This window comes from Chiloscyllium plagiosum, unplaced genomic scaffold, assembly GCF_037043375.1.
Source record: "Chiloscyllium plagiosum isolate Xiang-an unplaced genomic scaffold, Cpla_swu_hap1 HiC_scaffold_2, whole genome shotgun sequence".
Classification (NCBI taxonomy): domain Eukaryota; kingdom Metazoa; phylum Chordata; class Chondrichthyes; order Orectolobiformes; family Hemiscylliidae; genus Chiloscyllium; species Chiloscyllium plagiosum.
The window spans coordinates 90,623,033-90,650,817 of NW_028270140.1; the positions used below are offsets into that span (position 1 = coordinate 90,623,033).

Here is a 27,785-nt window from a genome sequence, read left to right on the forward strand (position 1 = left end):
ATTTCCATGAGGACCTTGCAGTGATCATTCATATACCAGAGCTCAATCTGGCATTTATCCTTCAGGACTGAGACAGCTTGATCAATAAGTATAATTTGCCACCCTTGATGAGGGAGACTGAAGTTACCTATCCAGGCTGCATTCTGTGCCACTTGTGAACAGTGGTGATCGACACAGACTGATCAATCAACCAAGGAAGGGTGATAAGTGGTAATCAATAAGAGGTTTTCAAACGCTACCGTCAAAACTAAATAGGATTGTTTTTCAGGATCCACGTGTAATCTGATGCCACTGCATAGATTGACTTTACATCCATTTCTTCTAAATTATGTACCACTGTGCCCTATCAGTGGGATAGGACACAAAAGATTAGGTGTATTAGATACTGTCTGCTAACTTTCCCAATTTTGGCATGTCTGTAGATGTTGCTGAGAACCACTTTGCAGGGTTACTGTACTGGCATAGCTTCAACCTAGGTATCGAACTCATCAGAGTCGTCCATCCATTTTTTTTTCTCTCTCATTAAACTTCTTTACACTGGCTTGATGTAGCCAAGAGATTGGGTAGGCCCTTTTTAAAAGAGCGGGTTTCCTTCCTTTAATGCCCTTTGTGAATTAGCTGAGGTCTTTTCCAAAAATCTGTTTGTTTCATTGTCACTAATATTCATAGTTAATTAAGTAAATTTGGAATAGAAAATCTAAATTCACAAACTGCTATTGCAAAATTTGAACTCAGTTCAGAACCTCGTAATCTGGTTTATGAGTTCAAGATTATAATCCATATGATATTATACACACATGTGATCAAATAAGGATTTCCAACAGACATGTACAAATCTCAATGTTAAATTATTAGCACTAAAATTTGTCAATAAAAGTATTTATTCTACATACAAGATCTTTTGGAAAATAATAGTATAAATGTATCTTCATATAAATAAATGCAGAGTTTGTACAATTTTTTATAAAACAAATTGTTTTACATTTTACAGCAACTAGGAAAACTATAAAGTCGAACAGTTACAAACTTAAATAGGAGGATATACAAATCATAACCCTCAAAGATGAGAGGTGTTTAAGTTCTCAGAAATCAAATCAGGCAGATCTGGAACAACTTAATATGGTTTAGGCGCTAGCCATTTGGAAATTTTACATGTAAATATAATCCAAAAATCTTGTTAAAAACAGCTGTGCAAGTTACTGTAAGTGTAGAAGGTAAGTCAATAGTGCTGTCATATATTTAACATCCTGGCTCGTGACATTCCTCGTATTATCTGTCCAGGTGCCACATTCAGAATTTCCTTCCCCTCCCCGCATACCTCCTTCCAAAGAAAATCCTTCACAACTTTACAATGCAGGGTTCAATAAAGCGAAGTGGTATTCGACTGACTTGACATAATCCTAAACACATAACACTGAACACAGCCCAAAGAGAAATGCATATCAACTTACTCCTGATTCTCAAAATCATCCATTTTTCTTGTTTCATGATTTTAACTTTGATCAGAAATAAACTGGGGAGAGATGCTGAGTTTCAAAATGCCACTTTGATGAAGATAGCCATATTCAATTCATAAACTCATTTCAGAATGGATTTCCTTTAGTATTCAAGATTCTCTGTCCTATTTCAGTCAAACGATATGTTCCTTCTAGTGGCTCTCAGAATATCTACATTATACCATGAATAGGAGCTCCTGTCTTCTATATTACATGTAAAAATTAAGTGACATATATATATGAAATCATGCTCAGGGAAATAAATAATTCTCCTGTTATTTTATCACATACTACTTTTAAATGATAAATTAAGAAAAGTTGCTTTTGCAGTAATTTACAAATATTTTAAATAATTGTGTGAAAAAAACAACTTTCAAACTCATTGGAACGTACTGGACAGTTATTAAAATGAAAGCAGAACTGAAACATGTGGTTATATGTATCCATCTTTAATCAAACAAAGTATATTCTGCGAGCACCTGTTATAAGTAATTTTTTGGGCCAGGACACCCTAATAATTATATCCTGTAAGCTTTAATCCTTCTGATTACAAGAACATCTATTATAAGGTTTGCGAAATAAACTAATACTTTCCTTACAATAGTTGTAACATTGTCCTAAACTTATGCACAAATACATGTTTAATTGTAAGACAGGACAAATAAGACATACTCAGATCTTTATTCCTCTCAAGAGAAAATAGAGATATGCTTGCGTTTGATATAGAAAATAGGGTCTTCAGTATATCTCGTTTTTAAAAGAAATTACTATACTTATAAAAAGCGCAGTTGAAAATTCACACTTATTTGTGAATGTTAACTTAATCAAAATTGTATTTGAATAGAAGGTGAAAGGTCCAGCCGGTCTTAGCATCAGGGTATAAACACTAATTTGCCATGGGTATATCTTTTGTAGCAGGCCTCCACTGTACAGTAGCCATTTGTCTAGTGATCGCTTACAATTGCTAGAAAAGTGATGTATTAATGTTATTTTTGATTTAGTTTTGCTGACGAAAGGTCAAATGTTGGCTTCAAAGTAGAGAATTCGATGAACTGCTTCATGTGACAGCAATATTCACTTAATTTCTTTTCCATTTTTAGTGTTTGAATTTTTAAAATAAACTTAACAACAATAATCATCTTAATCCATTCATTCCTTCTACGGCACTTGAAACAGATTATGTAACTATTTACATGATTGCTGTTTGTGGCAACTTGCTGAGCATGAATTGGATTGGTATTCCCTACCAATATATTTTATTGGCGATAAAGCATTTTGGAATATTCTGAGATCATGAAAGCTATGATAAAGCACAAGTTCTTTCTTTATTAAATAGGGTGTTACAATTACACAAGGAGCTCGCAGACTCAAAATCAAAAATCATAATTACCAGAACAGTTTTCATTCTTTGGAAGGCCTTTAGAAGCTTAGCAGATTTTGATCTATTGCAAACTAAGAGCAGTGGGATTACATTATAATAGTCAGAATAGAAATGACTGACCTTGCCACATCTGGATGGACAAAGAGACTAGATCATTATGGCTTTATTTTGTTTACATCAATCAGGATATTAGAGATGATCAAAGTTTATATGTGGATCTCAGTTTCTCAAAGATATTAAAATAAGGAAGGTCCACTGAGGAGACTTTCCAGTGCTGGCAGCACTTGGTTTAAATAAATTCAACTAAGCGATTTTTCTCTGTCATTTGAAATTTGTATAATCATTACTTCTGTGCAACTATGACTGCATTTCGCCAGCATTAAATACCCAGTCTTGCTGCCCGAGATGATGTTGGGGAGCTTATTTCTTGAACTACTGCACTTCAATTCACAAATAATACGTTTTCAATTAATGGAGATAATAGAAACCTGCAGAAAATATCAATGCCAAAATGTACAATGGAGTCTTCAAAATCTTTTGCAGTATTAGTTTCTGGGACTAAACAAAAGAATGTATCTTACGAAATAAATACCTGAACGTTTAGTTTACTTGAATTCAAAATTCCCAAATCAGAGTGCAAGTTTTAATTTCTGGAGCTTTAACTCATACATCCTTTAACAATAAGATGCAAATTCTCAAACACACCTTAAAAATAATGTAAATATTATTTACATTACAGACAGATCCACTTGTCAATGTGAAAGTGATTTTACTATAGCTAACTGAAAATTACATGATTAAAAAGTTGGAAAGAAGGGCCATGTTGATGTACACTACAATTTTCCTATAACCCTTGGTTTTCCATTTCTGTGATTATTTAGCCATAATATGAAGAATTAGCAAATTAAATCAGTAATTACAGAATTTGGTACAAATAAAACCAATGTGATTAGCTACTAATTGCTTAATGTTCAACAATATCAGATTATTTTGGTTCAGAAAATGAATACCCAAACCCAGTACCACCTGCTATGGTAACTGGTACCATTCTGGCAAAATGATTAATTGAAGAGTAATGAACAATTCTATTTGTCTTTTTAACCACAAAGTAGTTCCCATTCTGTAGGCAGTTAATATGGACTGGTTGATTTTAAATTGTGGGTGGAATACAGTACTCTAGTATTCAGCCAAAACATTGATTTACTAAATATAAATGTAGTCCAGAGAGATCACAGACATTTTTTCCAGTTATTTCTTCCCTGGTTCTACATCAGTATTACATGAAACACCTTGGGCTGAATTTTCCATTTTTGTTTTACCCAAGTCTGAGTTGCATCAAGTTCTTGAAGAGGTTTTCATCATAAGACCTAGCGGGTTTTATGACTGCATCTTACTAAACTCATGTTAACTACCCATGTCCATGGCATCCCTTACATCTGATTCCAGCCCCAAGTCACCACATGCTATCACCAGAAACAATGGGCAGTCAGCAGATATTCCAGAATTCACTGGTAAACCGTGTGCCTGCAAAAAGCCATTCCGCACCTGGGCACATACTGTCAGTCCAGAGCTACCCAGCATGGTTCCTGATTTGTCCTGGACACAGCAGATAGAAATTGTAACCCCACGTTATCAGCAGGGACCTGGAGGTCCTGCTGGTAGAGGTGACATATGTATTTTTCCCTCTTCCTTAAGAGCCAGCGTTTATGGCCACATCATAAGACTATGCCAGAATATGTCCAAGATTACTGGGTTAAAACAGACTCAACCATCTGGAGGAATTCACAGCAATGTAGAAAGTAGGTCAGTGATCTTCTCCACCCCACCAGTGTAACTGCCACCATCTTCTCTTCATACATCACATTCATTATCTCTGCTACTGCACTCACCTCCAAAGGCTCATTCTTTGCCACTCTCACTAATGGCTGAAACATCTTCCTTCACTTTCTGGCATACACCACTAATCCTGCATGCCTTCAACGCTGCTTAATTACTTGCTCAGGGTATCTTCCTACCTGGACCCAAAAGTAGCAGCTCTATTACCCACTTTTATCCCCTTTAATACCTACCTCCTTCTCGTTCCAGGAAGAAATTAGCCCATAATAAATTAGAAAAAGAGTTAAGATAGGTGGTGGGCTACCTAACATTTGGGTCCTCATCCCTTTTCAAAGGTTCCTAGCACTGACTGCCAGAGTGACTAGCTGTCTGTTTCCAAGCCCCCAGAACTGGTATGAGAGGTTGTTATTGACTTGCTGTGCTTGGACCCCAGACTGAAGACTGCCCCTTGATTGAGGCCTGCTGACAACTACGACAAATTTGCATGCCTTTGTGTCCACATTAAACAGCACAGCAAGATAGCATGATCATAAGATTGTATATCTGGCTGAGGGGGAAAAAGCACAAAAAGGCAAAGATGCTGTGAATATCCAGGTATGTCTGAAGGGTGAGCACTGTATATCCTGTCTGGACACGTAGCCTGGGTCAATCCATGAGCTGAGTGATGTCCTTAAGTGTGTAATGCCCTTGTTGCAGCAATACAATGATAGTTGTTACTGTACTGAAGGGTAGAAATATACTGTAAGTAGATCACAGATGTTCCATATGGGTTCTTAGAGACTGGTACATCAGATATCAATGTTGGAAGACACGTTGCATGTACTCGGTTCATAGAGCATGGCCTGAGATGCTGATGCCCTGTTTCCAACGTGGCAGTCCTTTGGAGACAAGTGACCAGCTAAATTTGCCAGATACCCACTTTGATTTCCATGCTGAAATTTCTTGACATCTAGCTTGTTTGGCACATTTGGCAAGACAGGAAACCAAATATTAATGAAACCAGCTCTCCCATTAACAATCCACTTAACAAGCAATAATTCCCTTCATTGGCAACTGATCGCTTCCTTGCAAGAAACTAGCCACATTCCTTGTGGAAACAGATATGATGGAGTGAGATGGGCCTTGCTGGACTTTGCACTCGATTCTGCCACAAATCTTGCTACAGTCCACATCACCCTAAGATTCCAGTCTTCACCACAAGAATTAATTTACATGATGTTTATCTTGACAATGGTAGTACAGCAGCCTCACGTGTTATGAAAATGGTTAAACAGTTTTGCTAGAACAGATTTGTAATTTTCATGAACTTCAATAGAACATTAATGATGGTGAAAAATTATCTCCCAGCAGCATCTATTAAACTTTATATTTTTTGCTGTATAATTTTGTGTCTATTTGATACAACTTAATGGTAACATATAGCCACATGTAAAGCAATTCCAAAAGTCAATTTGCTGTATTTGGACAGTATTTAAAAATTCATGTTCTTTTAGAGATGTAAATATATTTAGGAATGAAGTGGGCTCAGCTAATAACTGACTTACTGATGGCCCATATTTGGTCCAATACCACTATTATTCTTACGACATACATAGTTCCTCAAGAAATGTTAAGCTAGTGCTTTACATGTGGGAACTGCATATGTTCATACTGATCAGAAGAAAGGTGTCATTTCACTTTTCCCAGCCTCATTTTTAAAATCTTCAGCATCGATGTGGCAGAGCTGATGAATCACATCATCAGTACCATCAGCATGTGTTCTTAGAGTGATGTCTCATTTGTTTGAGGTCTAGAGTTTTCCTCCTCCAGCAATGCAATTCTCTGTTTTAGCATTCTTACTTGCGTTTCATGTCTCTCCACCATTGCCATCATTTGTGCTTCCAGTTTTTTCAATTTATTTTGATGTTTCTTCTTTGCTTTCTCATAAGCTGCTACTAAATTACTAAAATAAAAAAAGTCAAAACAATTTACAAATTGTAAATATGATTAAGACATTATTACCTTGCTTTGTAAGGATCAGATTTATCCTGTCAAGTATATATTCCTTATGACAATCTTTTGTCTTCACATTTTTAGGCTGATTACATTACTTATTACAATATAGAAGGATGCAAAAGTGAAAAAATAAACCTTGAGTGTTTATAAAAAGTAAAAACAAATTTGTTAACTTGTTCAAACAAAATACAATTTAGCCTTTTTAAATGTTGTACTGAGAAAGACTTATATTTCAAAATTTTAAATCAAACTTTTACCTAGCTAAAACAACTAAGTGAAACCCCATTCTTATTCATTTATTTGGTCTTCCTTCCATAACAATGTACAATCCTGAGTTGAGGCAATGCCAAATTAATTTGATAGAATCAAATATAAAAGAGAGCCAAAATCTGTTGAATAGATGGAACAGAGAGGCTGAATAAGCTGGCACTATTTTTCCCAGAGGGTTGGAGGCTGAGGGGTGACCTTCGAGAGGTTAATAAAATCATGAGGGGCAGTGGATAGGGTAAATAATTAGGATCTTTTCCCTGACGTGGGGGAGTCCAAAATTCGACAGCATAGGCTTAAGGTGAGGGGAAACATATAAAAGGGACCTAAGGGGCAACTTTTCCATGCAGAGGGTGGTGTGTGTATGGAATGAGCTGCCAGAGGAAGTGGTGGAAGGTGAGACAATTACAACATTTAAAAGGCATCTGAATGGGTATATGAATAGTAAGGGTTGAGAGTGTTATTGGCCAAATGCTAGGAAATGGGACTAGATTTATATCAGATATCTGGTTGGCATGGACAAGTTGGACAGAAGGGTCTGTTTCCATGCTGCACATCTCTAGGACACTGCGACTTTTCAAAATCAATTATTCACTCAATTTTCTTAACTGCTGCAAATGATTCTGGTCTGTTATTGCATTTTGTAACAATATCTTTCTGTAAGTAAGTTTATGAGTAATAGTTCAGAGAATCCACCTTCTACTTATGCAAAATTTCCTCTCCCTTTTTAGAAAAAAAAATCAGCATTTATAAACACAACTATTTACATATCAGTATAAGTATCTCCAGCTTCCACCATAACCAGGATTGAATTTTTGCTTATGTTGTTACGTTGAGAAGTATTTGGTTTCACTTTTGCCTTCCTAAATCACAGCCCAAACATTCAAAACTCTAGCCTCTGGTTCTGAAATTTCTGGACTTTGATTCACAAAAACACACCACAGGGTCAAGTCCTACAGTTGGAATATGAAAAAAATACCTTTTGTTTAGGACAAAGATCATGAGATTGACGTTTACACAAATTTATCCAATATCTTTCTCTTAAACTGAAGCACAGTTTTTATTATGGAAAGCATTGTCTTTGAATAGTTTTATTGCTTATATGAAGCAGACATTATAGAAGTAATAGAAAGCTAGGAAATAATTTCACCTACCATTTATACAAAGAAAGAGAAATAAAAAATAATAGCTTTTATATTAAACTCACTACAATAATACTAAAAATCACAACACCAGATTACAGTCCAACAGGTATATCTGGAAGCACTAGCTTTCAAAGCACTGCTCCTTCATCAGGTGGTTGTGGAGTATTTGACTACAATAATGCTGTGCAACTGGTCCATAACTACAGCACTGGAGAAATAGAATCTATCTTGATGAAATTTTGATTATACATGAAATAACACTGCAGAAGAATAAAGATACTGATGACTACTGTGTATTTTGAATTCTTCGGATTTATTTTCAATGTTTTGTCCTGTCCTGTCTCAGTATCAACTGTGTAGAAAATAAATTTAATTAAAGCAGGTCAACCTACACGAGCTAATTTCCTGGTGCACAGGAACACCTTACTTCCATCAGACTATGATAAGACACGTGAGTACTCAATGATTGACAGGACATTAGGAAGGTCAGAGGAAATGAGTGTTCTTAGAGTGTTTGTTCACAGATTCTTGAAGGTGGCAGGACAGGTTCATACAGTTGTTAAGGCGCATGTGAAATGCTTGCTTTATCAGTTGTGACATAGATTCTAAGAGTAGGGAAGTCAGGTTGGAGTTGTACAGAACTTTGGTTAGGCCACAGCTGGAGCATTATGTGTAGTTTTGGTATTGGCTGTATAGGAAGGATGTGATTGCACGGGAAAGGTTGTGATTGCACTGGAAAGGTTGCAAAGGAGATTCACCAGCATGATGTCTGGACTGAATCATTTTAGCAAGGAGAGGCTGGAGATGTTCAGGTTGTTTTCTTTGGAGCAGAGAGGTTTGAGGGAGTCCTGATGGAGTTGTATAAAAGACTATGAGCGACATGAACAGGATGAATAGAAAGCAGCTGTTTTCCTTAGTCAAAGGATTAATAACAAGAGGGCATAATTTTAAAGTGAAAGGAGGAGGAAGACATTTTCACCCAGAGGGCGTAGGGGTCTGGAATGCACCACCTGGAATGATAGTCGAGGTGGGAAACTTCACAACCTTTAAAACATACTTGTATCAACACTTACATAGAACATGACAGCGCATTACAGGCCCTTCGGCCCTCGATGTTGCGCCGACCTGTCATACCAATCTGAAGCCCATCTAATCTACACTATTTCCATGTACGTCCATATGCTTGTCCAATGACGACTTAAATGTACTTGAAGTGTCATAATACTCAAGGCTACGGACTACTACTGTGAGAAAGTTGGACAAGTGTGGGGTAGTAGTGCATTTTTAGCAGTTATAGACTCAATGGACCAAAGGGCCTCTTCTATACTAAATGGTTCTATATATGAAGTCTAATGGAAGGTCAAAGTGCTAAGCCCCCATGTGTTAGATAGGTCCCTCCTCCACCCCCAAACAGAGAGATAGATATTTTTAAAAAACCTTTCTCCACTTATGTCCTGGTGGGTAAAGGAACTGCTTAGTGTGGAACTAAGTCACGCAGACCAGAAAGTCTAAAGGTCCTATTTGTAGTCAGAGCTGAATTAATTGATCACAGCCATGACAACAGTTAGGATGCTATGACGGACCTCAGCACCCTAGGAAGAAAGGGCAGTGGGAAGCAAGTCAGCCAGACTGGTTTCTCTTGACAGTTATCTTAACTGCCAGAAAACATCTAGATGTCATATGTGGATCAGATCATGCTTGGCCAAATATTCTGAAGATATCTATCATCTTAGCCCATACTGTAAAAATGCCACATGTACAATGTTCCAGACAACTAATCATATCAGAGCAACATTTGATGAGGTAGGGAAAAAGAAAAAAGTGTTTTTATATTAGAAAATAGCCCTGTTATAGGAAGGATATTAAGCTGGAGGAAGTTCAGAAGAGATTTACCAGGATGTTGCTGGGAAGGGAAGGTTTGAGTTAATAAAAATAGGCTGTAACTTCTTCCATCGGAGCAGAGCAGGTGATCTTGTGGAAGTTTATAAAATATCATGAGTGATACAGACAAAGTGGAATTAACTTCCAGCGGAAGTGGTGGATATAGGTACAGTGACAATGTTTAAACACACTTGGAAGGATGTGGGCCAAGCGCAGGCATGTGGGATTAATTTAGTTTGGGATTATGGTCGGCATGGACTGGTTGGACCAAAGAGTCTGCTTCCATGCTGTATGTCTCTAAAATAAAAACCACACACTGTGAAGCATGATCATGGACAACAAAAAGAATAAATGCTAGAATTTGAAATAAAAACACAAATACTAGTGTGCAACAACATAAGTTCTCCTCTGGAGGACAGGAGAATTGGATTAGCAGAAAATGGTGTCTGGAAGAGATCCATGCCAGTGTTTATTCATTTATTTTTAATTATCCATTCTACATCATAGAAAATGCAGATACCACCAAATTTGGATGCATAGCTAATAAAACGGTGGACTTCAGCAAAAAAGACCACAAACGGATTTGCAGAGCATGCAGATGAATGGCAAATAAAGTTCAAATTGCCGAAGTATGAATTAATTAATGCTGATAGAAAGAATAAGTATGCTAGTTGTTTACTTGGAGTATGAAACTAAATAAGATAAAGCATTGAAACTGGGAAGATTATTAAAAATATCAAAAAATACAAAGATGAGTTGATAAGTAGATGAGTTTATTCCTAGAAGAACAGGATATAAAATGAGATGGAGTTTAATGTGGATAAGTGTTATATTATCCATTTTGACTCGAAGAATAGAAGGGTAACTTATGTAAATAGGGAGAAACTTTAGAGTGCTTTACTGGAAATGGAAAGAAACTTTGAAGTGCTTAGGTACAGAGGGATCTTTAATTCAAAGGTATCTAGGTGTCCTCATACATGAACCATAGAAAGCAAGTGTGCATGCACAGCAGGTTGTAAAGGAAGGCAAATGAAATTTTGGCATTTCATAGAATACCCACAGCATGGAAACAGGCCAAACATGTCCACACCGACCCTCCGAAGATTATCCTACCCAGAACCATTCCCCCTAACCCATCCTTGTAATCTTGCATTTCCAGTGGCTAATGTATCTATCCTACATATCTTTGAACACTATGGGCAATTTCCTATGGCCAATCCACCTAACTTGCACATCTTTGGACTGTGGGAGGAATCTGGAGCACCCAGACAAAACCCATGCAGACACTATAAGAATGTGCCAACTCCACCCTTGAGTTTCGAAGATTGAGAGGGGATCTGATTGAGACGTATAAGATTATGAAAGGATTGGACACTCTGGCAGTAGGAAACATATTTCCACTGATGGGTGAGTGCCGAACCAGAGGACACAGCTTAAAATACGGGGTAGACTATTTAGGACAGAGCTCAGGAGAAACTTCTTCACCCAGAGAGTGGTGGCTGTGTGGAATGCTCTGCCCCAGAGGGCAGTGGAGGCCCACTCTCTGGATTCATTTAAGAAAGCGTTGGATAGAGCTCTCAAAGATAGTGGAATCAAGGGTTATGGAGATAAAGCAGGAACAGGATACTGATTAGGAATGATCAGCCATGATTATATTGAATGGCGGTGCAGGCTCGAAGGGCTGAATGGCCTACTCCTGCACCTATTGTCTATTGTCCACACAGTCATCCGAGATTTGCTGATCATTCTCAATGATGTGCTTCAAAGCCATGAACAAAGTAACTATTCAAGACAACAGACAGCGTCACCCATTATGAACTTGCATTTATACAGTGCTATTTATGACTCCGGAAATACTAGAATGATTAATAGACAATTAAGCACTGCCGCTTTTTAAATGTGAATTATTTTTGATATCTCATCACTTAACTTGGATAATGGACTGGATTTTATATCTGCTCCCTTCCCTCCCAATCCTTCATCATAGTTGTTGGTGAGGAGGCTTATTAAATAAAACAGGTGACATTTTTATTGCCTTCAGTTCACCCCCCCGACCTCTATTCCAACGACCCATTGTCCTGTAAGGCTATAATGCAGTTACTTAATGGCCATTTAAGGGCCACATTCTGTCTCACTTTGACTTTTCAGGTGCCATGCTATCAGGGAGGAAGGTGAAAGTAATTATTTTGGGGGGTGGGGGCATCCCTGTACCCATCTCACCCATCATGATTGTACATCCCCCATGAAGATTCCTCCTGTTGCCTCTAAAACACAGCCACCATATCTTCACTCCCTTTGTTGAGATTTTCCACCCAGGCCTGATTAAAATGTCAGGCTTACCTGGACTCTGGACTCTTTCCTAGGATTGCCTATAGTTACAGCATAGGGGAGGAGGTATTAGCACGAATGAAAGCATAAAATTGGATATCCCAAGACCCAGATGAGATGTATCCCAGGTTGCTGTGGGAGTTAAGGGAGGAGATACCAGGGCCTCTGACATTAATTTTCAATCCTTCTCTGGACGCAGATTTGCCAGAGGACTGGAGGACAGCTAATGTTCCATTATGCAAGAGAGCAAGGGATAAACCAGGAAACAACATGCCAGTAATCTGGCACCAATCGTAGGGAAACTATTAGACAAAAAAAAAATCTGACGGACAGAATTTATCTTCACTTGAAAAGACAAGGATTAATCAATCAGTATGGCTTTTTTGGTGGGAGATCATGCCTGGCAAATTTGATTGAATTGTTCAAAGTGGTGACTAGATGTGTCGACGGGAGTAGTGCAGTTGATGTTGTTTAAATGGACTGAGATAAACTCTGTGAATCCCTTACATCCTCCTCAAAGGACAGATGGTTCCTCAGTTTAATGTGACTGAAATACAGAAACCCTGATTACCAGTCCTTCCTGGTCATGGAAGTGGTTTCCAGTTTTATGTTCAGGACTGTATCCACTTCAGTGGTAATTTCTCGGAGGAATGATTGGTCCCTGGTATTTAAAGGGGAGGGAGTGGTGAGGCTGGGATTGAGGAGCCATGAATGGTAAATCTGGGAAATGCAAATTGCCCTGAGGTTTTGCAGAAATTAACTGCAGGGTTGATTTTTAATTGTTTTCTCTGATTTTTCAAGAGACACAACCGGAATGATTGACAGGCTTCCTGCTCTACAATGGGGAAAGCCTGTGACACAAGGCTGTGAGAAGGAAGGAGGGCTTGTGATTGAAGAGGAGGGGTCTATGATGTGGCAGCAGGAAAGATCGGTGATGCCGGGGGGGGGGGGGGGGGGGGGGGGGGGGGAGGAGAGAAGAGAGGTAGATTGGAGTAGACGGACAGTAAAAGTACGGAGGTCTTACTGCAGCTGTACAAAGCATTAGTGAGTATTACAGACAGTTTTGGTCCCTTTACTTGAAGAGGCATGCAGTTGCATTGGAGGTTCACTGGATGGATTCCAGGAATCAAATGTTTGACGTATGGAGAGAGAGATTCGGCAGTTTAGGTTTATACTCTAGAGTTTAGAGTAATAAGAGATCTAATTGAGGTGTATGTAGTACTAAAAAGAGTATTGACACAGTGTAGAAAAGACATTTCCTTAGGTGGAGCAATCTAGAACGTGACATCTTAGTTTTAGGTTAAGATGTAATAGATGAGAAAATACTTCTCTCGAAAGATCCTGAATCTGTGGAATTCAATACCTCAGAATATGATGGACACCAGGGCCTTGAGTAAATTTAAGGAGGGAAACAGACAGATTTTTAATTAGTAATAGGTTGAAGGGTTATGGAGAGTAGACAGGAAAGTGGAGCTGAGGCCGAGATGAGATAGCCATGATTGTATTGAATGGCAGAGTAAGCTTGAGGGGCTGAACTGCCTACTCCTTCTCCTAGTTCTTACATAAAAACAGGAAGGTGATATTAAATTAACGTAGAAACACCTTAAATACTGTTTGCAATTTCAGTGTACCGAATAGGAAAAATATATGAAAGCACTCAGGATCCACAACAACTGAGTGGATGAGCATCATCGTCGATACCAAGGAACTTTCGAAAGAGAGGAAATAAAAACACTGGTGAAACTTCAGAAAGGGTTTACAAAAATATTATGACACATTGAGACAAAAGTTTGAGCAGATTGGGATTTTATTCTGGGAAAGCAAACATATGAGGCCTGGTAGAAAGCTTCAAAACCCTGAAGAGGTTTGATAGGGTGGATGTGGACTTATAAAAAGAAATTAAGGCAATTCCTGAACAAGGAGGTTTAAACAAAACACAACCAGTAATAATTCAAAACTCAGTATTGTTTTTCTTAGCTAATTGCAAAAATGTGGCTTACTTCTGTATTGTACATTTTATGTAATCTTATGCATGTTTAGTTTAGATTCTGGGTCTTATAGTCTTCTGCTCTGAGCAGATGAAGTATCTCTCCTTGCATTTACATTATTGTATCATAAAAGGGTCAAAACTGGAGACACACTAAAACTGGACTTTTAATTCTGTTAAAGACAAGGAAACTGTATTGAGTAGCATTAATGTACAGTGAGTGCCTGGAACTGATATCAACAGGATTCAAATTGGTAGCAACGTGGTACAGTTAGGTTCACACTAAACTTTAAAAACATAGTAGAAAGTATGCCATTCAGCCTATTGAACCTGCACCACCATTCAACAAGATCATGGCTGATCTTACCATCTCCACGTTCCTCCCTTTTTCCCCATAAAGAACCCAAGATCTTTCAATAAGGTTGCTCTCTGTCTTCTAAACGCCAGTGAATACACGCTCATTTATTCGAGCTTTCTTCAAGTAAATCCCTACACACTTGGGATCAACTTAATGAACTTTCTCTAAACTACCTCTAATGCCAATACGTTTTTCCTTCGATTAAGGGACCAACCTGTTCACAGGATTTAGACATGGTCTAACCAGTGCCTTGTACACTTTCAGCAAGACTATTTCTGCACGTTATTTCTATTGAAATAAAGTCAACCTCATCATCTCTTCACTATTACCTGAATTTTAATGCCAGTTTGTGATTCATGCATGAATTCATCCAAATTTCTCTGTACTGCAGCTTTCTGTAGTCTTCATTCAGCTCTTCTATTCTTAAAGTGTTTAATCTCATTTACCCACATTTCATTCCATCTGTCAAGTCTTCGCCCAATCACATAACCTGACACCAAGTCTACAGAGGAATGTAGACATTCTCACCACTTGCTTTCCTATTTATTTTTGCGTCATTCCCAACTTTGGCAGTGGTACATTCACTCCCATCATCCAAGTCATTAACATTTTATATATATTATGGTACTAGGCCCTGCAATGATCCCTGTGGCATAGTTCGTTGTATTTTGCCATCCTAAAAAATGTCCCCCTTATCCCAACTCTGTCTCCTATTAGCCAATTCTTTATCCATGCCAATATACCACCTCTAACATCATAGGCTGTATTTGTGATAACTAACCAAACATCTTTTGGAAATACAAATACATTACAGGTACAGGCTCCCTTTCATCTATCCTGTTTGTTGCCTCCTCAAAATAGGGAGAATTTCCAATAAATTTGTCAGACATGATTTCTACTTATGAAACCAAGCTGACTCTGCTTCCTTGTATTACTTATTTCTAAGAGTAACTTGTTCTAACATATTCCCAATGACAAATGTTAAGCTAACCTGCCTAGAGATGCCATATTTTGGCTCCTCTCTTTTTGAATAAAGTTGTCACATTGGCAGTTTTCCAATCCCCTGGGACTTGCCCAGAACATAAAGATTCTTGGGAGATTACTACCAGTGCACCCACGATCTCTGTAGCAAATTCCAATAATAAAATTGGATTTAACTCCTGTCCAGGGGACTTATCGGCCTTTAGCCCCATTAGATTTCCTAGAACTCATTTTCTCGTCATAATTATCTTACCTACCTCCGCCCCCACTTTTTGCCCCTTGATTGTTCAGTGTTTTTGAAATGCCTGGAATGGCAATAGCATCAGCTTTAACAGTAAAAGATAGTAAGTAATGTTATTATTTCCCCAGCACATTTTCTAATGGGTCTATGCTCATTTTAGCTTCTCTCTTTCTAGCACCGATCCTATCTTCATTCAGTGAATGGTGCAGAGATATAAACAACACACGATCAATTCTTCCGTCAGGAAAAGTTCTACGTGAAAATTGTTCATCTATTCTTTTACCAACTCACATACCTGTTTGCTCGTTTGAGGTCATTAACAAATTCTGCAGACTGCTGATGTCGCACTTCACTGCTTTTTGTCATTCGTTCTAAAGCAGTTACTAATTCCTGAACACGGGATTTCATTTTTTTCTCTCTGTGAATCAAAATATAGGAATAAACAGAAGATCATGCAAATTTTCATATGAAAAAGACCATTCAAACCATCATAGAAGAACTGAAATTAGCTGCCAACTGGAAGTCTCTACCTCATCTATTTCCCTCACTAACTTTTTTCATGTTTATGCAATGTTTTCTAAAATAGGAATGAGTGGGCATTCCAAGGCTTCAATAACAACGTACTGAAAGGTTCCATGTGCTTATAAAATACTAGACGGTGATTTGGCCCATCAAACTGCAATGGCTCTTCATTACTCCCTTAGCTGACCACACATAAATACCCCCCTTGCCTGCAACAGTCCTGAATCCCCCTCACCCGAACATATGCATCCACCTGAACCCCCAACATGTGCTTTCCCATGCAATGATCAGATATCTCACTCATCATCCTGACTGGCGCTGATTATCCCACCCACCACAAACACAGCCAACTTTCCACTCACTAATCAGACCTGACTAATCTGACCAAAACAGATCAGACCTGATTATTAGAACATCTGTTGTTCCACAACCAGACCCGCATACCCATCACACCCATTCATCTATCTGAGACCTTTACAAACCTGCCCACGTATGGGAGCTGTTGTAAATGGGGCCATGTCTTTTCCTACCCTGAAACTCACACATGCTACTTAAACTTCAGCTGAATGCCTATGCTGCAAATATCTGCATCAACTGGGATTGGAAAATACAGTTACTGAGATATGCAGCATGGAAACAGACCCTTCGGTCCAACTCGTCCATGCCGACCAGATATTCCAAACTCATCCAGTCCAGCATATGGCCCATATCCCTCTAAACCCTTCCTTATTCGTGTACTCATCCAAATACTTTCTGAAATGTTGTTGTTGCAGCAGCATCCATCACCACCTCTGACAGCTCATTCCATACACAAACCACCCTCTGCATGAAAAAGTTGCCCTTTAGATCTCTTTTAAATCCTTCTCCTCTCACCTTAAACCTATGCCCTCTAGTTTTGGATTCCCCTACGCTGGGGAAAGGACCTTGACTGTTCAACTTATCAAAGCTAACATGATTTTATAAACCTCCATTAGCTGACCCCTCAGCCTCAGACACTCTAGGGAGAACAGCACCAGCCTGTTGAGCCCGTGCCGATAGCTCAAACCCTCCAACTCTGGTAACATCCTTGTAAATGTTTTCTGAACCTTTCAAGTTTTACAACATCTTTCTTATAAAGGGAGACCAGAACTGAACGCAGTATTCCAAAAGTGGTCTAACCAATGTCCTGTAGAGTCACATGACCTCCCAACTCCTATACACGATGCATTGACCAATAAAGGCAAGCATGCCAAATGTCTTCTTCACTATCCTATCTACCTGCACTCTACTTTCAAAGAACTACGAACCTGCAATCCAAGGTCTCTTTATTCAGCAACACTCCCCAGGACCTTATCATTAAGTGTATAAGTCCTGCCCTGATTTGCCTTGCTAGAATGCAGCATGTCACATTTACTTAAACTCCATCTGCCACTCCTCCGTCTATCTGATCAAGGTCCTTGATACATACACATAATAAGACCTATTAACAAAATTACAGCCAATAGGATTAAAATGGCAATAGGTGAATGGATATGAAATTGGTTAACACAAAGCAGAGAGCAGTAATAAATATGACTGATTTTCAGACTGGATGTTGATTTGAGGATAAAGAACATAACTTAGTGGGCGGCACGGTGGCACAGTGGTTAGCACAGCGCCAGAGACCCGGGTTCAATTCCCACCTCAGGCGACTGACTGTGTGGAGTTTGCACATTCTCCCAGTGTCTGTGTGGGTTTGCTCCGGTTTCCTCCCACAGTCCAAAGATGTGCAGGTTAGGTGAATTGGCCATGCTAAATTACCCATAGTGTTAGGTGAAGGGGTAAATGTAGGGGTCTGGGTGGGTTGCGCTTCGGTGGGTCGGTGTGGACTTGTTGGGCCAAAGGGCCTGTTTCCACACTGTAAGCAATCTAATCTAATCTTAAATCAGTACATAATATGAAACTCATTTGTGGTTAACAGTGAAGAGGATTGTATCAAACTTCAGAAGGACATAGACATGATATAAAAATAGTTCAAAGAACTGTTAAGTGATTCATTCTGGCAGGACGGATAAGGGGAAATTGGAAGTGGATGTACACAACTCTTTGAAAGACAAGTTAAAACAGCTGGTAAAAAAAGGAATGTTAAGCCTTTTTAATTACAGACAAAGTACAAAAGCAAGGAAGTTTTGCCAAGTCTTTGTAAACACCAAGTAGGTTGCAGCTGGAGTATTATGCCTAATCTTGGGAAACACAGCTTTAGAAAGGGGGTCAAGGTCTTAGAGAAGGTAAAGAAGAGATTCACTACACTGGCAACCAGGATGAAAGAGTTATGCAGCGACAGTTATGTAGAGACAAGAGAAATTTCTTTTCTCTCACTACAGCAAAGAACAAAAAAGGCAGATTTGATAGAGGTATTCAAATTTAGCTGAGTTTTATAACAGTAAATCTGAGATTGTTTCCAGTGACGGTTTGATTGGTGATTAGAGGATATTGATTTATGATGATTAATGAAGAACCAGAGTTGAATTGAAAAGCATACAAAAAGGAACAAGAGAAGGCCATTGTCCCTTTGAGCCTGTTCTGCCATTCAATAGGATCATGGCTGATCATCCTTTTCAGTATGTTGTTCCCACTTCTTCCCCATACTGTTTGTGCCTGGTTCCTCAGCCAAGGCTCATCCGCTTCAGTCTGTCTTTCTTTATTTCCTCTCTTTCTTTTCCAAAAGGAAGAGGCAGCGGCAGGAGCAGTTCCTTCCTAGTGTCAGCAGCAGTGGGAGAAGTTTCCTCCCAGAGTGTTGGCAGCGGCAGGAGTTCCTTCCCAGGGATTGGCAGTAGCAAGTTCCTTAGCTGAAATGAGGCACCAGCTGCTTTGGCATGGTGGGCTCAGCATCAAGTTTGAGCCCAGCGCGAATTCATGGCAGCAACGATGGTGGAGGCAAGATGGCGCCAAAGACCGACAAAACAGTTCTAGCAGCAGCGCAGCTAAGGCAGTGGCGTTCCAGCTGTGGTGGCGTATGGGTACTCAGGGCACTGGAGTGCTCACAGATTGAGGAATGGACATTGTGGCTGCGTTTTTCTGGTAGTGAGCATTCATGGCAGAGGCAGAGGAGTGAGGTGACTGTTTCTTTTATTTCTGCTTTTGTTTTTAATCCTGTCTTTTGTATACTAAGATGGTGCCGGAGAATGGTGACTTTGTGCACTTTTTACATACTCATGTATTCTTGTACTTGAGTACGCGTTACAAACAAACAATCTAAACCCAAATCCTTTTAGCTCCAAGAATCATATCTAAATACTTCTTGAAAACATTTAATGTTTTGGCCTCAACTGCTTTCTGTGGCAGAGAATTCCACAGGCTCATTACTCTCTGGGATAGAGATTTCTCCTCACCTCAGTCATAAAAGACCTAACCCTGATCTTCAGATATGATCCCTGATTATGCCACTTCAGTTATCAGGAACATTCTTATACATTTACCCTTTCTAGACCTGTTAGAATTTTATAGTTTTTCCTGAGAACTACCCCTCATTATTCAAAACTCCAATGAATGTAGTGCTAACCAATCCAGTCTGTGTTCGGTCATTCCAGGAGTCAGTCTTGTAAATCTTTGTTTCATTTCCTCCATAAGCAGAGCAACCTTCCTCAGATAAGGAGACCTAAACTGCACACAATACTCCAGGTGTCATCTCACCAAGGCACTATTCAATTGCAGCAAGACATCCTACACCTGTCCTCAAATCCTCTCATTATGAAGGCCAACGTACCATTTGCTTCTTCACCACCTGCCTCAACTGCATGCTTACTTTCAGTGTACAAGAACCCCCACTTCCTCCCCCTTTCCCAATCTTTTGCCACTCAGATAATAGTTCACCTTCCTATCTTTACTACCAAAGTAGATTACCTCATGTGTCTATACCAGAATTCATCATCCATGCATTTACCCACTCAACTTGTCCAAATCACAGTGAAGTATCTCTGCATCCTCCTCACAATTCATCCTTCAACCCAGTCACTTGCAAACTTGGAGATGTAACATTTAGTTGTCTCATCTAAATCATTAAACTTACAACTAAACAGCAAATAGATTGGAAATCAATAATTTTTTTTGGAAAAAAATTAGAAAAATAATTAAAAAGGTAAAGTTTCAAGATAGATGAAAGAGTAGAGCAGTGGAACTAACTGCATAGCTGAGAAACATCAGCATGGATTTAATGACCAAACAGCATCTGTGTCAGATAAATCAATCACCCAGCCCTAACCACAAAATCTCAACCCGTCCTGCCACCTTCAATGATTTAAGTACATACAAACTCACGTTATATTGCCTTGTGCTGGACATGGTTCTGAAAGGGTTCGCATGTAATTGAATGCACTAAGCGCATTGTGATGATGTTACAGAAGCTTGGTCTGAGTAAAGAAGCAGCTGTCAGGAGACAGACCTGAGACTAATGTGCTCTAATAATCTCTGTAGTAATGTAGGTGATGCTCATGCAATTTATAAATAGCTGCAGGAACACAATAAGTTTCATATTAATTAGTCAACTCTTGTAGTTACACCAGAAAAGTGGCTATCCTCATCTACACTGGACAACTTCAGACTTGAAGAAATTCTCACAAGGTGATAAGCAGCACCGTGGTGACAACAGTGGGCTCCTGCCACAACCTAGAGTGACAGTAGCTAGCAGTGTTTCTAAGTGGTGTCAACAAAGAGAAATTAGACTTCAGACCTTAAAAAGAAAACAGAACAAAATTGTTCTGGTGACCCAAAAAACTTGAAGACAGATGCTATTGATTACTGAGGATGGCAAACCCCACAAGCACTCCAGATAGAATAATATTTCAAAGAATAACAAAGCATTTCAGACCTGACAGAAGATGTACACAATCAGAACAAACTTGCAACTCCCAGGCAGAGATACAGGCTGTACTGTGAGGTGGAGGTCTGGGGGAGTGGTTTTGAGCTGAGGTTGAACCAAAGGCGACTAGACATCAAAGATTGCAAGTTGAAGGCAAAAATGCCTTGTACAAAAGGGGAAATCTTAAACTATGCAGTAATTCAGACAGAAAGGCTAGTAATTTTAAAAATAATGTATAGATCTAATCCAGCATCACTGCCATAATGTGCAGATATCGCATGGTAGGTCTACAAAAGAAGGAAGTTTGAGAGGGCTATCACAGAAAATACACACATTCCAGGAGCTGATGGACAGCTTCTAAACTGGTTAGCAAGACAGAACCTGAATAATTAAATCTATTTCTGTAAACAGGTGGGAGCACAGTCAGTTCTGCTATAAAATGTGTTCCTTTAACACTAATTGGCTTTAACACGATTGAAGAATTTAGACTGTTAGTTATAGAATGTGAACTTTTATTACTTGTATTGGGTAAATTCAATTCTAGCCCCATTAGTTTAAATGGTGCAGCTATTGCGTGATTTTCTGAAAACGCAAGCTTGCAGGAGAATGCACAGTTGGGTTATTTTAATTTATTTATTCACTTGTGGGATGTGGACACTGCTAGCTGGGTCAGCATTTGAATATTTTTAAGATTGAGATGGTTGACTTCTTGCTATATCAGAACCGGGTGCAAAATAGATGATATTTTTATTCTCCAAAACAAAAGTAACTGAAATATCAAACAAATTCAAAGTGGTCTGAAAGCCTTTGACAATTATTTCAACCTGAGAACTAAGAAAATTCTTTAAAGGGTAAGATTTAACAAAAAAGATTGCACCATCTAAGAATAAATTCAAAGGAAGACAGAGTCATAGAAATATACAGCATGGAAACAGACCCTTCGTTCCAACCCATCCATGCCGACCAGATATCCCAACCCAATCTAGTCCCACTTGCCAGCACCTGGCCCATATTGCTCCAAACTTCCTATTCATATACCCATCCAAATGCCTCTTAAAATGTTGCAATTGTACTAGCCTCCACCACTTCCTCGGGCAGCTCATTCCATACCTGTACCACCATCTGTGTGGAAAAAGTTGCCCCTTAGGTCTCTTTTATATCTTTCCCCCCCTCACCCTAAACTTATGCCCTCTAGTACTGGACTCCCTGACCCCAGGGAAGAGACTTTGCTGATTTACCCTATCCAGGCCCCTCATAGTTTTGTAAACCTCCATAAGGTCACCCCTCAGCCTCTGACGCTACAGGGAAAACAGCCCCAGCCTGTTCAGCCTCTCCCTGTAGCTCAAATCCTCCAACCCAGGCAACATCCTTGTAAATCTTTTCTGAACCCTTTCAAGTTTTACAACTTCTTTCCAATAGGAAGGAGGCCAGAACTCTACGCAATATTCCAACAGTGGCCTAACCAGTGTCCTGTATAGCCACAACATGACCTCCCAACTCCTGTACTCAATACTCTGACCAATAAAGGAAAGCATACCAAACGCCTTCTTCACTAACATATCTACCTGCGACTCCACTTTCAAGGAGCTATGAACCTGCACTCTCCAAGGTCTCTTCGTTCAGCAACACTCCCTAGGACCTTACCATTAAGTGTATAAGTCCTGCGCTGATTTGCTTTCCCAAAATGAAGCACCTCACATTTTCCTGAATTAAACTTCATCTGCCACTTCTCAGTCCATTGGCCCGTCTGGTCAAGATCCTTTGTAATGGGAGGTAACCCTCTTCGCTGTCCACTACAACTCCAATTTTGGTGTCATCTGCAAACTTACTAACTGTACCTCTTATGCTTGCATCCAAATCATTTATGTAAATGACAAAAAGTAAAGGACCCAGCACTGATCCTTGTGGCACTCCACTGGTCACAGGCCTCCAGTCTGGAAAAAAAACCCTCCACCACCACCCTCTGTCTTCTACCTTTGAGCCAGTTCTGTATCCAAATGGCTAGTTCTCCCTGTATTCCATGAGATCTAACCTTGCTTACCAGTCTCCCATGGGGAACCTTGTCGAACGCCTTTACTGAAGTCCATATAGATCACATCTACTTCTCTGCCCTCATCAATCCTCTTTGTTACTTCTTCAAAAAACTCAATCAAGTTTGTGAGACATGATTTCCCACGCACAAAGCCATGCTGACTATCCCTAATTAGTCCTTGCCTTTCCAAATACATGTACAACCTGTTCCTCAGGATTCTCTCCAACAACTTGCCCACCACCAATGTCAGGCTCACTGGTCTATAGTTCCCTGGCTTGTCCTTACCACCCATCTTAAACAGTGGCACCACGTTTGCCAACCTCCAGTCTTCTGGCACCTCACCTGTGACTATCGATGATACAAATATCTCAGCAAGAGGCCCAGCAATCACTTATTTAGCTTCCCACAGAGTTCTAGAGTACACTTGATCAGGTCGTGGGGATTTATCCACCTTTACCCATTTCAAGACATCCAGCACTTCCTCCTCTGTAATCTGGACATTTTGCAAGATGTCACCATCTATTTCCCTACAGTCTATATCTTCTATATCCTTTTCCACAGTAAATACTGATGCAAAATACTCATTTAGTATCTCCCCCATTTTCTGCAGCTCCACACAAAGGCCACCTTGCTGATCTTGGAGGGGCCCTATTATCTCCCTTGTTACCCTTTTGTCCTTAATGTATTTGTAAAAACCTTTGGATTCTCCTAAATTCTATTTGCCCAAGCTATTTCATGTCCCCTTTCTGCCCTCCTGATTTCCCTCTTAAGTATACTCCTACTGCCTTTATACTCTTCTAAGGATTCACTCGATCTATCCTGTCTATACCTTACATATGCTTCCTTCTTTTTCTTAACCAAATCTCGATTTCTTTAGTCATCCAACACTCCCTATACCCACCAGCCTTTCCTTTCACCCTTCCGGGAATATATTGTCTCTGGATTCTTGTTATCTCATTTATGAAGGCTTCCCATTTTCCAGCCGTCCCTTTACCCACTAACATCCACCCCAATCAGCTTTTGAAAGTTCTTGCCTAATACCGTCAAAATTGGCCTTTCTCCAATTTAAAACTTCAACTTTTAGATCGGGTCTATCCTCTTCTATCATTATTTTAAATCTAATAGAATTATGGTCGCTGGCCCCAAAGTGCTCCCCCACTGAAGTCCTCAGTCACCTGCCCTGCCTTATTTCCCATGAGTAGGTTAGGTTTTGCACCTTCTCTCGTAGGTACATTCACATACGGAATCAGAAAATTGTCTTTTACACACTTAACAAATTCCTCTCCATCTAAACCTTTAACATTATGGCAGTCCCAGTCTATGTTTGGAAAGTTAAAATCCCCTACCATAGCCACCATTATTCTTACAGATAGCTGAGATCTCCTTACAAGTTTGTTTCTCAATTTCACTCTGACGATCAGGGGGTCTATAATGTAATCCTAATAAGGTGATCATCCCTTTCTTATTTCTCAGTTCCACCCAAATAACTTCCCTGGATGTTTTTCCAGGAATATCCTCCCGAAGTACAGCTGTAATGCTATCCCTGATCAAAACGCCACTCCCCCTCCTCTCTTGCCTTCCTTTACTATCCTTCCTGTAGTATTTGTATCCTGGAAAATTAAGCTGCCAGTCCTGCCCATCCCTGAGCCATGTTTCTGTAATTGCTATGATATCCCAGTCCCATGTTCCTAACCATGCCCTGAGTTCATCTGCCTTCTCTGTTAGGCCCCTTGCATTGAAATAAATGCTGTTTAATTTATTAGTCCTACCTTGTCCCTGCTTGCCCTGACTGTTTGACTCGTTTCTGTTCTCAACTGTACCAGTCTCAACTGTACCACATGATCAATGGTTTCTACAGGCTCGTGGATGTGACTCAAAGTCAGAATTCATTTGTGACTGAATTGTTGTAAGGATTATGGGATGAATCTTTGGATTTATTACAATCCAAAGGAGAACTGACCAGACAGAAAACCAGATAATGAGTGAATCAGGAGGTCTGGAAACAAAACAGATCAATCCTATGAAAAGATAAGACAAGACACAGGAGATCTACAGAAGTGATTCACTTCTTAAGGTACAAAGCCACAAAACACACAGCAGATAATACAACACACCGGGTAGGACAGACATTAAACATTGATGCACTTGCTAAAACTGTGGAGCAAAGAAAACCCTTACCCATGCACGGCAAAAAGCTTTTAAAATTGTATGCTTTCATTATAAGAAAATTTGTAAAAGCAGAACACAGCCACAAAAGCATAAAACCAAAGAACTACCCCCAGCAAATGATAAATGAAGGTGAACAGTCTCCACCTGTAGATAATCCCAAAGTTTTCCCAAATCAAGCATACATTTATGTTAATGAGCAGCTCTCAAATTTTAAGTCAGGAGGAGGAAGTGTCGCCACATCATCAGATAGTGAGCTTTTGTTGACAAAACACTGCTTAAAGCCAACAGAACGCAATTACATGGCTCAAGGGCATTTAATGTTAAAAACGTGCTCCAATGAACCAAAGATTTTCACTACCAATAGAAGCATATGTATTGACCTCAATCTTATTCAAAAGGTGGAAGAGGTTAAATAACAAAATGCTAAGCCAGTCGATAACAGTGTTGGGCTCCAAAAGCTGATTCCCAGAGTTTAAACAAAAAACAGAATTTCCTGAATTTAATTACTTTGGAACAAAAAAATCTGTTTCATGCCATAAAAAAGATGGAAAACTGTGCCTAAGTGGTTTGACTGAAATTTTTTCCACTGCTATCAAAATTCTTAAAAAAGTCAGATTCCCAGTTGCAACAAGTTTGAAATGATAAGCGAGCCAACAAGAACAAACTTCTGCCTACACCACTTGATAGGGTACATTTTCCTCTTCCAAAGAAGAATCCACAACAATAAAGGATGTCGCATGACTGTCCAAGTAACACAAATGAGAAAGTGAACAAGTTAGTTTCATCAATAATTCAATCGCTGATAAGTAAGAAAAAGCCCAAAGCAGTTAAGTTTTTGATCTACCTCTTCAACACAGATGTACAAACAAAATGAGAACCAAATTTCACTGACAAATTGAAGGTGTGATGCATATAACTTCATGGAAGATATCAATAAAAGACAATGTGCAAAATTTCAAGATAATGCAAAGTAAAAAAAGCTGCCAGCTATAGCAAGGGACCACACTGATATCTATTAGCAATAGAAATAAATCACACAAGTCCTCCATGAAAAAGATAAGAATGAAGACCCGCTGGTTCAAGAGAGAATTACAGGTCTCATAACATCAGAAAGTCAGTTCAAGCCAATCAACCTCTAGCCAACAGATTATTCTTCTTCCAAATCTATACAAAAGAGATTAGTGAAACCTGATTAGTGAAATTTGAATTTGTAAATTTGTAAAATCAAAGATGGGGAGGGGTAAAATTAATTAGTGATTAATGTGAATAACAACAACAGTATGAGGGAAAGAGACACTTGGGGGATATAACTCTGTTGGACTATAACATGGTGTTGTGTGATTTTTAACTTTGTCCATCCCAGTCCAACACCGGCTCCTCCAAACCATGGGTATCAAAGAGTTAATATTTGATTGAGAGCAATGATACAGGGACTTGTGAAAAGTAAAAGGAGGAGTTGGTAGGGCACAGACCTGAATCAAATTCACGCCTAACAGTCTCTATTTAACGATGGTCACATTCACTTAATCTGAAAATAGTTGTAGTAATGCAATTCAATTTATATTGTTTGCTGAACAGGGCTCTTCTAGTTAGACTAGAAAGGAAGCTATCTTCATCTATACTAGACCACTTAGGTTTGAAGGAATGTCCACACAATACTTAACCACCAGAATCAAACCTGTTCATGCTTTTTGTGTATTATTTTTTCTGTCACTCACCAGATCATTACACCAGCCTGTGCCCTTTTGAAGTTAACACTACCTTCCTATTGGTCAAAATAGTTCCAAGTTTTGCATTACCACAAAGCTTGAAATTGAGTCACTACACTCAAGTTGAGATCATTAATATACAGGTCGTTCTGCTATAACAAACGTTTCATCAATGCAAATTGGCTGTAATGCAATTTACAAATAGGGCACGCTGTTTCTAAAGAGTGAACATTTAAAACATGCATGGACTAAATGCAATATCGCCAACAGTAAGTGCTGTTTTAATTGTGCGATTTTGATGTAGCACAGGTCGCACAAGAACGTGACCATCGCATTATAGAAGAAATGACTGTATACAAATGAAGGAGTGGTTTTAAATACTGTCCTTTGGGGTACCCTATCATAAACAACTATTACAATCCAAAAAGCAACTGAACACAACCACTGTGAATGGCAGGTAACAATTTTCTACCCATGTTATTACTCACCCTTTCATGATCTCTAACTTTACTCACAGGTCAGTTGTACAACACTATCAAATGTCCTTTGAGAATCTATGTACACCATATAAACTGTAATATCCCCATCTACCCTCTACTGGTTATGACATGTAATATATGGGATACTTGGATTTCAAAAGG

General features: G+C 39.2%; 1 protein-coding gene across 4 annotated transcripts in view; it reads right to left on the reverse strand.

Annotated features, from left to right (window-relative positions):
* Nucleotides 1-580: 580 nt before the first annotated feature.
* Nucleotides 581-27,785, reverse strand: part of mcc (MCC regulator of WNT signaling pathway) — a 196,356-nt gene continuing 169,151 nt past the window's right edge. For 2 of the 4 annotated variants that reach the window (XM_043710810.2, XM_043710801.2), the window contains 2 exons: nt 16,192-16,314; nt 581-6,655 (listed from right to left, as the gene is read on the reverse strand). In XM_043710810.2, coding sequence (XP_043566745.1) covers nt 6,475-6,655; nt 16,192-16,314 — 304 coding nt within the window. In that variant the 3' untranslated portion in view covers nt 581-6,474. The remainder of the gene's footprint in view (nt 6,656-16,191; nt 16,315-27,785) is intronic. The other 2 variants (XM_087998632.1, XM_043710820.2) reach the window with 2 other exon arrangements.